We start from the raw sequence: 12,944 nt of genomic DNA on the forward strand, positions 1-12,944 counted from the left end.
GCAGCTCAGCAATGACTGTGATCTTCCTATGGATGCTGGTAGAATATTGTCACGTGGAAAAAGGTGTGAGTAGTCGAATGACGAACACTAACTTCACTTAACGAAGATTTATTCAGCACTTGCACATGCATGAGCGCGGAGCGAACTGCCTCTGGCCAGAACACATACGGTATATATACAGCTACAGAACATTCCAGTACAATGATTCTTGAGATTTGTGGATACTTCTAGAATATACTCGAATCGAGTATAGAAATTAAAATTTCACATTTTAGGTGAGGTTTGAACTCACGACGCTCCATGCGATATCCTAGCATCATAAACACTACACATAAACTGAAAATAAAAAATTAAACTTTTCACTCGATGGAAGACTTGAACCAAGGATCAGGTAGTGGGGTGGCGGAGGCAAGGTGGGCAGGGGTCGCAACCCGAGGCCTGGCCACGACGTCTCCTCCCTCCCATTCTGGGGATGTGGTACAAGGGATGCAGTTGGTGTATTATTGTGAATTTTTTTTGCTATTTTATTTTATTCATTTATTTTTAATTTTTTTTTAACAGTAAGGAACTGAAAAGTAGTAAGTGCACTCGTTGCGTCGAGTTGAGGACGAACTAAAAACATGCTAACAGTTGTAGAAAAAGGCATAAAGAAAGAGAGCAAAGCGCGGGGCTAAGGAAACCTTGAAACAAAACTGAAGGGTGGAATCCATACCACCATTAACCAGTGCTACATCTTGCACCGGATGGGAAACAAAAACTGCGAAGACCTTTTCGCACCGGGCACAAAAAGAGGAAATGGTGCAAACACTGCTACAGAGTGTGAGGGTTCACAACGAAACTCTCCATCTGCTGGATCATCCAGGTATGACTTCTCGTAATGACCAAGGTAGATCCCACGTTGTACCGTGTAGTGTTCTATCATCGTCTTGTAATTTTAGCTTCTCGTACCCGTGATGTTCCAGCTACGTGGAGGGTCATGGAACGCACTCCACAAATAATTGGAAAAATATTGTCGATACTTTGGGTTACGGAGGATCTTGCAATGTCATTCCTGCAAATAGTTCCAAAAGTCTAAAGTATCCTTAGTGCCGTCTTGAAACAAATAATGCACTGCATGTCCACGAAGCCACGTCATTGCATTAGTTTTAGTGTGTGGGTAATACGTCTCATCCGGGAAGAAGATAGTCTTGGGGTCGATACGATTCGGCGTTACTCGAAGGAAGTATGCAGACATTTGCCTCACTAAGTGCCACACTGCCGCAGACTCGCCACAGCTAAGACGGTGTTCATCGTTGTCTTGAACGCCACAGCTCGGGCACGTGGGTGAGTCTACCATGTGGATCGCATGTAGCCTTGATCTGGTCACCTGCTTACCGTTGACAGTGATATACCACATCGCCGTGACGTCAGTGTCCAGTGTTACGTGGTGAATTGTCCTCCATACTACTCGCCAGTTGACGTTCGGGTGCTTCCTCTCCACGACGTTATCGGGTCGTCCACGTTGCAGGACCCGATAAACCGTCTTTGCCGTCGCCAGGTGAGTCGCTGGTAAGGCAAGTCGAACGTAACTGAGTTCGAGGTAAAAGACACCGATGTAGAAGAGCGAGGAGGGGACGTGGTGTATCGGCACAGGTGGCGACAGGGAGGGCGGTGCTGGTGCTTCTATTAACAAACTGGTCAGACTGTCCGGACGGCGGTGCCATAGTTTGACTAATGTGCTCACAAATAGAGCGACCGCTCTGTCATTAACGTGATAAAGGCCAAGCCCTCCCCGATCCGGGGGAAGGGTGAGAGTCTCATATTTGATCTTGAAAAGCATTCCTGAACTCACGAAGGACCCAAAAGCCGCAAGTATACGGCGAGCGATCATCACCGGTATAGGTAATATCTGGGCGATGTGCGGAATGCGTGACGCTAAATGTGTGTTGACATACTGGGTCCTTTGGACGATGTCCAGGGCTCGTAGGCGGTTGTTGGCTATGCCAGTCCGAACATTTCGTAAAAGCCGTCGAAAGTTGTGAGCAGCGGTCCGTCGTATATCGTCTGTGAAATCAATGCCGAGACATTTCAAACTATCTCTGAGCTGTAAGGGGGTGACACTGTTCTCAGACAATCCGACCCCGATGTTCATCGCCACCGATTTTGCGACGTTGATACGACTACCAGTGGCCATGCTATATTTCGCTATCCAATTCAGTGTGCTAGCGGTGTCGTCACCATTGCGGATGACTATCACCAGGTCGTCAGCGTACGCTTTACATCGGAAAGTGTGGCCTCGTAACGTCATACCCGTTAGTCGTTGGCGCAGGCTGCAGAGGAGTGGTTCCATGGCCACAGCGTAAAGTAAAGTGGACAGAGGGCAGCCTTGGCGTATCGATCGAGAAATGGTGAGGGGCTGCGTAGATCGGCCGTTGACGATCACCTTGGACGTCGCGCCACGCAGTAGTCGCTTGACGACAGTGACGAATGGCTGTGGGTACCGCATATGTTGGAGGACCGCTTCCAAATAGTCGTGGTCCACTCGGTCGAAAGCTTGACTAAAATCGATTGCTGCCAGTGCACCCTTCAGACGACATGCCCTCGCCAGTGAAATCAAGTCACGATATTCACTGAGTGCTGTTTGAATATTACTGTCGCCTCCTAATGACGTTTGATCGGGTGAGATAACATTTCGTAAGGTCTGGCGTATCCGCGCTGCCAACAGTCGAGAAAAGATCTTAAAGTCGCAGTTCAATAGCGTCAACGGGCGGTAGTCCTGCAGTCGTGAGCCACCGGACGGTTTGTGAATAGGAATAATCATCCCTTCCACAAGGGCCGCAGGTAGCGGCACTTCCGGGGATAGTAGTTCGCGACAGATGTCCGTCCATCGGGAGGCTAATAAATATTGAAAAGTCCGGTAAAATTCCAAGGGGAGGCCATCAGGACCCGGAGACTTGTTGACAGCTCCTTTTCTAATGGCGTCGATCACTTCTTCTTCTGTAATTTCTTCCATCAAGGCCGCTTCCATTGCCGGGGTGACGGTGCTGTAAATCGTCTGAGAGACGTCCTCCAGTGCTGTCGGATCAGGGGTCTGAGCGGAATAGAGTTGGGAATAATGATTGTAGAACGCTGTGTTTATGTCTTGTTGCGTGGTGAGGCGACGACCGTCCTCCGCGTCGATGAAGCGTATCAGCGCTCGTTGGCGTCGTTTACGTTCATGAAGGACGTGGAACATTGACGGGCGTTCCCTCGGTATCCGATCCTGCGTCCTCGAGCAGATGACTACCCCCTCTAGGTGGCGTCGCATATGAGCGATGATCTGAGCCTTAGCACGGTGGACCGCCGTTTGTCGCTCCGGAGACGGCGCCATAGCATCGCAGTCGCGCAGTACCCTGAAGTAAAAGTCGAGTGTATGTCTACGCCAAGTAGCGTGATCGCGACCGTAGGTTATCAACGTTCGCCTCAGTGCCGGTTTGGCGCAGTCCAACCACCAGCGGATCATTGTGGAATATGCATGGAGGCGATTTTCACACGAATGCCATGTATCCTCAACGGCTTGGCGGCAATCCGGGTACGACAGGTGAGCGATGTTTAATTTCCACGGGCTGTGGCTTCTCCACACTTGTTGCCGCCGCAGGGTGACGGCACAAATGTAAGCTGAGTGGTCCGAGAAGGCTGCAGGCCACAGTTCCGCATCCTGTGTTCCAGCGGCGAGAGAGCGAGAGGCATAAATCCGATCAATACGACTGGAAGAGTGACTCGTGAAGTGTGTGAATCCCGGTCGGTGGCCGTGAAGATGTTCCCAAGTGTCCACCATCTGCAGGTCTCGAATTAGCGTCTCGAGTTCCGGGCACGGATTATGTCGCGGGAGTTGGTCTCTGGGCGCCAGTACGCAATTGTAGTCACCTCCAAACACCAGATGGTCGTGGCGGCCTTGGAAGAGCGGGGCGACGTCTTCCGCAAAGAATCGTGAACGTTCGCGACGTTTGTCCGTCCCAGAAGGTGCGTAGATATTGGTACGGCGGACACCCAGTACTGTGAGTGGCATTCCTCTTGCCCCAGGCAGAAACAGGATATCGTCCGCCACTATCCTTTCCCGAAGTACAGCGACACCGCTGCCTACAGGGGAAGCTGGAGAGACGCAAGCATCGTAACCGTACATGCCTGGGAAGTCGTCGACGTGCACTTCCTGGAGAAGGGCTATATCGATGGAAGCAGAGTTCAACATATCCTGAAGCAAGGATAACTTAACGCGCGTCCGTATAGTGTTGATGTTTATAGTTCCAACGCGATAAGATTGAGATCTGTCCATAGCACCCGTGTTGGCCATCAATATCCTTGTAAGGCTGTCTCGTCACTGTATCTGATGGCGGAAAAGGATCAACACTGGTGGGGTAAATTTCCCCGCGTGTCGTCTGACACGGTGGGCAAGGAGTTTTCCTCACAGTCGCCCGCCCAGTCGCCATGAAATACCATCGGCTGTTGGTGGCTGTTAATGGCTGCTGCGGCACTCGGCGCTGACTGCATCGGCTCTACTGGCTGGGAATCGGCAGCGGCTGTCTGCTTGTGATCCTGCTGTTCTGTGGGGTCGGAGGGGCTGAAGCCGTCACCACGGCGAACTGTTGAGTTTGATGTTACAGCGGCCTCTGTACCGCCGGTACCGTCATCGGAGTGTCCACAGTCCATGTCAGACGATCGCTGTAAACACTCGTCCGATGGAGCACGCCGCCGTCTCTTGTGTTTTCGCGGGGAACGCTGTTTACGGACGTGTGTTTCAGTATCTGAATGTGGGTGGATTTCTTCAGCTGCTCCGGTGTCAGGAAGAAAAGCCGCTGTCGGCACAACCCGTGGGTCAATGTCCATCCTGGCATCCATGTCTTCTTGCAAGGTCGATCGGTGATTATCTTCAGGTGAGTGCGCCGTTGTAGAGGCCGGATCCTGTACTGCAGAATCCATCAGTCTCGCTATCGGGGGCGGCTATCGGACTAATGTGGTCAGCATCGGAAAGTGTTGCTGCCCGTGCAACTTCGGCGTAATTCAGAGGAAGGGTCGTCACCGTAGAAGGAGTCATAGATTCACCTGTCGGGATTTGAGTTAGCCGTCGTCGGAGACAATCCGACCGGACGTGCCCTTCTTGGCCACAACCAGAGCAAGTGCGTGGCTGACCGTCATACATGATGATCGCCCTACATCCGCCGATGACAAGATACGACGGTACATGTTTGGTCAGTTCAATTCTGATCTGTCGTGCCCCATTAAGAACGGGGTACGTTGTAAAGGTGGTCCATTTTTCGGCCATATGGCTGATCACTCTGCCGTAGGGCTGGAAAGCCGCGGTGACTACGTCCGGTGGTACTTCGAAAGGGAGTTTGAAGACGCGTATCGTACTGAGGCCAAGCCCAGCGTGATAGAGACTGCCCCAATATGGCCATCAGAATGTTTGAATTTAAGATCGTTTGCATGTGCGCGCACGATTCTGTTGCACACCTCGTCACTTACTAACTTGACGTAAACAACACTGCTCGTGATAGAGAGATGGATACCAAATATGTCTCGCGGTTCAATTTTAACGTCGTCACGTAGAAAACGTTCCACTTCAAAAGCTCGCGGTCGTGCATGATCGGGTTGAAAACTGATCTTGATGGTGGTTTGTCTGTATGAATGTGCCATGTTGCATCGGTAGTGATGGACTCTAAACTAGCGACAACGCAGTAGTAAACAACTACGGGCTCTCGCGACCGCGCGGACGGGACGTAAACAAGACGTCCTCGCCGCAGCGCTGCGGAAAGCAGACTGCACTCCGGCGACTGTGCTACTCAGCTTCTTATGCGACAATATTACCAAGAACCGGTAGCCACTGCGTGTTTGTGGAACGAATGCACCCTGTGATAAGGCGCATTGTCTGACGAAGCTGTGTGCCAATTATTTTAGTGTGAGCACTGTTTAATCAAATTGAACAGCAATGTTTTGCGACTATTAAAGAGCTAAAATTGATGCATAAAAAGTTCTCGGTTTACTTGCCGCGTCAAATTTGGATAAAATCCCAAGCTTTCGATGACTACCTTCGTCATCTTCGTTTTGCCCCTGACGAAGATGACGGAGGTAGTCATCGAAAGCTCGGGTTTTATTCAAATTTGACGCGGCAAGTAAATCGAGAACTTTTTATGCAAGGACTCCGTCGCGAAAGACTTCGTAGTCATATTAGCTAAAATTTATGATATGAGGTCTGTGGCGTCCCAAGCAGTTCTTCTGGAGTGCATTGCTCCGAGTTTTCATTTTAGCTGACACATTCCAGAATTGAGTTTTGTACGTCAGTAACCCGTGTTGGATCGCACCTAGCTATTTTTGAGTGCTGCAATATTCAAGATTCTGATCTCAAAATGTGATGTTAGATTTGGCGTTCGCCATTGTTGTACATGTCCACAGCATTTGCCTTCTATTGCTCTGCACCTGTCACCAAGGTAGTGCTAAGAGAGCAACAACCTTTAAGAGAGACAGCTGGGTCAGGCATTAAGAAGGAAAGGTACTCGAAGAAGTACTTCTCAGGTCCATCAGCATCGTAAGATTGGACCCTCAGTATCAATTTCCCAACTGAACGTTAAGTGCATAGTCAGAGCAAAGAGCGAATGTTTATTCGAAACACTGAAAGAACATAAAATGGAGCTTTCTAATCTTCTTGATGGATTAACCCCGTTGTGGGATGCCAGTGCTTGAAACTGAATAATTGTCTTTCCTTTAATTCCTGACACACTGTAGCGCTTTTTATGTGTCAATAAAATGTTTGACTACTAACGTCACTTTTCCAATTTTATTCTGGAAAGGATCTCGTTCTCTTACACTGCTCATCATAATAAGAACTGCACACAGAAGGACACGACCGATCCACTGAAAACTGGGTGGACATGTTGCATACCATCAGATATGCCAATTATTACTTTTGCACAGTTGGCCACACACGCAGTGAATGTTAGTGAGGCTGTGACGTCGTGTCCACGGTTGATATAAGAGAGCCACAAACAGCCATGCTGCCAGTACAGCGGCCAGCATAGCAAGAGCATCACCTGAACGAGCACTATGACCAGGTGACACGTTCGACAGCAGGTTGCTTAGCTAGACGACCTACAGGCCCACATCATGGGGCCATAGGAGGCTGTGTGTTCCAATTTCGCACTGCGTGCTACGTCAGTCGTACGCACACAGCCATTGGCAATGGATACAGGAAGGAACACATGCACGAGATGTACAATCTGGACGTATGATACGCAGCACAAGGAGGGATGATCGACGGATCGTGTGCCATGCGTGAACGGATCCAACAGGAACGATGGAGGACATTCAGCGGGCTGTTCTGCCTCTGTGCAATAGCCCATAAGTGCCAGTATCTTCATACCAACCATTACGACACTTGCCATTTACACCCTCCGCAGCGTTGCACCTGACGGACATAGCGCCCCAGATTGGTAGCATGTCATGTTTAGCCATGACTCCCACCTCGGGTTTGTAGGCGACGACCACCAGTTCCTTGTTTGGAGGCGCAGTGGAGACCGCTATGAAGAGCTGGTTGTAGTCTTCCATAACACTTGCTGCCAGCCTGGTGTGATGGTGTAAGACCCGATATAAACAGCGCCCATTCACCGTCAGCGTTCCTAATGGGCTCTGTGGCAGCCGCATGGTACATGGAGGAGGTTCTGCAATCAGTGGCTCTGCCATTCGTTAACACCCTCACCCACGCCTCATTTCAGCAGAGCAATGCTTGTCACTATTACTCTTCCACATCCTGGGCGTTCCTTCCAGCTGTTGATTCTCTGCCATGGCCAGCCACGTCACTTGATCTTTCGCCGATCCAAAACTTGTACAGTGCCATGGAGTGTATCAACAGGACTCCACGTCCACCAATCAATTTGCAAGAACTGGCTACTCTGGTGCAAGCAGCATGGGGTGGAGGATTACAGGACTACGTCACAGACCTATACAGTTCTGTACGCCTATATTCACAACTACGAGGGCCTAATGCCATGCCAACATACAATTTTTGTGGCTATGCAGCACAATAAATGTTGGTCCTTTCTAAATTGAAAGTGTAATCATTTCACATGTGTGGTACCATCTGCTTACCTGACAACAGTGGCCGCAGTTTGATTTTTTAAGTTCGTTCTTTCTGAATCGCGTTTGTCTATTCCCAGTACGTTTCTGTCTTACACGTCCATTACATAGGGGCATGTAACTTCCAGGTGGCCAGCGCCGCGGCCGCGTCACTTGCTACTTCGAGAGCTGGGCTGTGTACCGGAAGAGGTTACGGTATGGCATCGAGGACATTCCAGGAGATATGTGTACACACATCATCTATTCATTCGTCGGGCTCAACAACGTCACGTGGGAGCTACAAGTACTCGACGAGAAGGTAAGGTCACAGCTTGCAAAGTAGCATCCCATATGGGTAATCTCAAAATCTATGTCAATTTCTTCACTTAGCTGAATTGGTCGAAAAGATAGCACCAATACCCACGAGACTAATTTCCATCCAGAACAGTACGGGGTTACCAAAAGCCAATGATGACAGAGTTTATTTTCTGCTAGTGATATTTGGTATTGATGTATTTAGGCACTTTAACACAGTTGTTGAAGAGGCCTCTAATGTCTATTGTACCATTCATGCAGGTCAAGAACAGGAGCGAGTACAGCACCAAACTTATTTTATATTTTTCCCTGGAGCAGGATGGCAGCAACATATGCGCTGCTTTTCAGATGAAAGACAGTAATTGTACAAAGAAGACATTTAAAATAACAGAATGGAGAAAATAGATATAAAAATGGGGAACAGTACGGAAGGGAACAGACAAAAAGGGGGGTACTGTAAAATGGAGATAAAAACCATAAAAAATTAGCGCACACAAAACAAAACCACACACTGGATCATAAAAGTATCGGCGGATGGCGTGGAATATCACAATCACTGACAATAACGCTATGTACAAGTCCAGCACACAATTAAAATCACAGCACTTGACGAACAGGAGAACAGCACTGAACACAACACTGTTGTAGTTCACTGATGACGATGAGCAAACAGAGAGGATCTGCCACAGGGCATACAGATGAGGGAGGAGGAAAGAATGGAGGGAGGGGAGGAGAGGGGGAGAAGGGAAGAAGGGAGGCAGGGGAGGTGAGGGAGGAGAGAAGAAGAAGGGAGGAAGGGGAGAAGATGTGGGAGATGGGCGGGGGGTGCACTGAAGAGGGCCAGGGAAGGAAGGATGTGGGAGTGAAGCAGTCGAGGAGGGGGTGCAGGAACTCAGAGAGGGAAGGAGAAAAATCCACTCTGGGAGGAGGGGAGAGAAAAAAAGAGGGCCCTGGCGAGGGGGGGGGGGGTGGAACAAGCCCAGGTTACAGTTGGAAGGAAGGGTATATGTCATGGTGAAGTTCAACATCCGGGAGGCGGAGATGCTGGAAATTGCCCTAATGATGGGTATGGAGGGTGTGGAGGTGGAGAGAGGGAGGGATACAGCCATAGAGGCGCGGCAATGGGTGGAGGGGTCGAAGCACCAAACTTTGTGGAACACCGTATTTAGTTTAGTCTCATGGCTGTGAAATCATATGCTACGGAAACCCCTCTGTTTTTCGTTGTAAAATAAGGAAAGCTCTGGAGGACATTGCAGTTGAAATGGCGAATAGCACTTGAAAGTGCTGCCTGCATTTCTCGGCACTTTCCCAAAGCGCTTGCTTGTCTGCCAACAGCTGGACGTGCAAGATGGCGGCTTTGAGAACTTCACGGCGCTGAGGCAGGAGTTTCCCGGCGTGCGGCTGCAGGTGGCGCTGGGCGGTTGGGCCGAGGGTGGCCACAACTACTCGGCCATGGTCGGCGACCCCGCCAGGAGGGCCAGCCTCGTGCGCAGCGCCGTCGGTGAGCCGTTCTGAGTCCTCGCTTTACTTCTACCATATTCCTTCAAATGAAGTCGCAGCCCATCGTTGGCAACTGCAGGATGAGAGCATTCCACTACCTGATACCACTACCTATTTGTTTTGTAGTCATGCGAGGCTAGTCCAGAAAGTAACGACCTGTTGTACACTCCCTCCATGCAACTGATATCTTATCCAAAGTCGAATGGTTTCCTTGACATAATGTCCCAAAAAGGGAGGGTGGTGCAAAATGACGTCCCGATACACCTGACCTGTTACAGTTCCTCTGTCAAAGACATGCAGGGGTGTACGTGTGCCAATGACAATCCCAGCCCACACCATCAAACCACGACCTCCATGCAGGTCCCTTTCAAGACATTAAGGGGTTGGTATCTGGTTGCTGATTCACGCCAGATGAAAATCCCGTGATAATCACTGTTCATACTATACCGTGAACATAACCTGGGACCACTGTTCCAATGACTATGTACTGTGTTCTTGACAACAGGGTTTACGGGCTCTCCTGTGACCAGGGGTCAGTGGAATGCACCTTGCAGATCTCCGGGCGAATAAGCCATGTCTGTTCAGTCGTCTGTAGACTGTGTGTTGGGAGAGAACTGTTCCAGCGGCTGCAGTAAGGTACCGAGCAAGACTACCTGCAGTACTCCGTGGCCGTTTGCGGGCACTGATGGTGAGATATCGGTCTTCCTGTGGCGTTGTACACGGTGCACGTCCCGTACCGTAGCGCCTGGATACGTTTCATGTCTGCTGGAATCGTTGCCATAATCCTGAGGTCACACTTTGTGGCACTGAGGGCCCGTGCTACGACCTGCTGTATTTGACCAGCCTCCAGTCTAATATTGTACCTAACGTCATCAATATGTGTTCTTTGAGTCATTTTCAATACATAGTCACCATTCGCACGTCTGAAAACGTCTGCACACTTACTCGCTGCACCGTACTCTGACATGCACCAACACACCTCTGCGTAAGTGGACTGCTGCCAGCGCCACCCGTGCGACGACCGCATGTCAAATGCACCTGACACGTTCCACATCATTACGAAGTGTCGTATTCATGATCTATGGAACGAATACTAATCTAATCTAATCTAATCTGCACGTCGGGAATTAACAGACTTTGAACGCGGAATTTTAGTAAGAGCTAGACGTATGGGACATTCCGTCCTGAAAGGAAGCGCAGCAAGTCTTACGAAACGTCGGCAATTTAGTTGCTTTAGTGTTTTATAATGCATGGCCTAATAGCCAAAATGATTTTATTCAAAACAAAATGGCCATATTTGCATACGTTTTACGGAGTGTAGCCACGTATGGAAGTGAAACATGGACGATAAATAGCTTGGACAAGAAGAGAATAGAAGCTTTCGAAATGTGGTGCTACACAAGAATGTGTAAACCTACAAATCGCCCACCAGAGCGTTGTTTCACCATGTGTCAGCATTATCCTTAATTTATGAGCATGAGTGTATATTGCCTAGACAAATGTATTCCCGAAGTTACGTTACTCCACATCAGTTAGTTTTTGATGGTGCGATTTTTTTCCTGTCACTGTATTTCGACGAATCTACGCCGTTCAGATTTTGAGATGAACGCGTGTTGTTTCAGCTTTCCTGCACAGGTACGGCTTCGACGGCTTCGACGTGGACTGGGAGTACCCGGGCAATGCGCCACGAGGAGGAGTGCCAGAGGACAAAGACGACTTCCTGTGCTTCATGCAGGAGCTGCGGGCCGCCTTCGACGCGGAGGGTCTGGGCTGGGAGCTGACCATGGCGGTGCCACTCACAGAGGACAAACTCCGCGATGGCTTCCACGTGCCGCAGCTCTGCAGGTTCTCTTACCCTCTTCTGCTTTCAGCCTTAGTACCTCACTGGCCATCAAAACTGCAGCGCCATGAAGGTGCCACGCAACAAACGTCAAACTGGCATGTGGCGTACTACTTGCTTCGAAATGCAAACGATCAGCATTTCAACACACCCTTACTAACTAGACACTCGTAACGCCATCGAGCCGGCCGCTGTGGCCGAGGAGTTCTAGGCACTTCTTTGGGCATGGATGTGTGTGATGTCCTTAGGTTAGTTAGGTTCAAGTAATTCTAAGTCTAGGGGAATGATGACCTCAGATGTTAAGTCCCATAGTGCTTAGAGCCATTTGAACCATTTCGAACGTCGTCGATACTGCCTGTGTATGGCAAGATTACGCAGCTGTTTTCTCATTCAGCAATAGCATTTCAGTATCAGACGATTTGGTTGTGCTTCTTGTAAGAGGGTGAAATATCGGTCAGCATATGTCACAAGCCGACAGAGGCAATTGGGTTCTCGCGACTTTCGTGCGAGTATACACTGAGATGACAGAAGTCATGGGATAGCGATATTCACAAATACAGATGGGAACAGTATCGCGTACACGAGCAACAAAAGGGCAGTGCATTGATGGATCTGTCATTTGTACTCAACTGATTCCTGTGGAAAGGTTTTCGACGTGATTATGGAAAATCATTAAGTGGTTCTCTGCAAATGGGCTATCATTAAATTTTGACAAAACACAGTATATACTGTTCCACACAGTAAATGGAATGATCCCATTAATAAATATAGACTTCGATCAGAAATCGGTAGCTAAGGTAGAATATTTAAAATTTCTAGGTGTATGCATTGATGAGGGGTTGAACTGGAAAAAACACACTGAGGATCTGCTGAAACGTTTGAGTTCAGCTACTTATGCTATTAGGGTCATTGCAAATTTTGCGATATACGTCTGAGTAAATTAGCTTACCATGCCTATTTTCATTCTCTGCTTTCGTATGACATATTCTGGGGTAACTCATCATTGAGTAAAAGAGTGTTCATTGCACAAAAGCGTGTAATCAGAATAATTGCTGGAGCTCATCCAAGATCATCCTGCAGACACTTATTTAAAGAGCTAGAAATCTTCACTGTAGCCTCACAATATATATATATATATATATATATATATATATATATATATATATATTCACTAATAAAATTTGTTATTAACATTCCGAACGAATTCAAAAGTAATAGCAGTGTACAT

The 12,944-nt window shown here is 48.8% G+C and overlaps 1 protein-coding gene across 1 annotated transcript in view; it reads left to right on the plus strand.

Moving 5' to 3' along the window:
• LOC126412669 (endochitinase-like) overlaps nt 1–12,944 on the plus strand; it is a 90,151-nt gene that overhangs the window by 46,681 nt on the left and 30,526 nt on the right. The window contains exons 3-5 of the mRNA XM_050082372.1: nt 8,211–8,380; nt 9,712–9,877; nt 11,499–11,721. Of these exons, the coding sequence (XP_049938329.1) occupies nt 8,211–8,380; nt 9,712–9,877; nt 11,499–11,721 (559 nt within the window). The remainder of the gene's footprint in view (nt 1–8,210; nt 8,381–9,711; nt 9,878–11,498; nt 11,722–12,944) is intronic.

Source organism: Schistocerca serialis, chromosome 7 (genome assembly GCF_023864345.2).
Source record: "Schistocerca serialis cubense isolate TAMUIC-IGC-003099 chromosome 7, iqSchSeri2.2, whole genome shotgun sequence".
NCBI classification, from domain to species: domain Eukaryota; kingdom Metazoa; phylum Arthropoda; class Insecta; order Orthoptera; family Acrididae; genus Schistocerca; species Schistocerca serialis.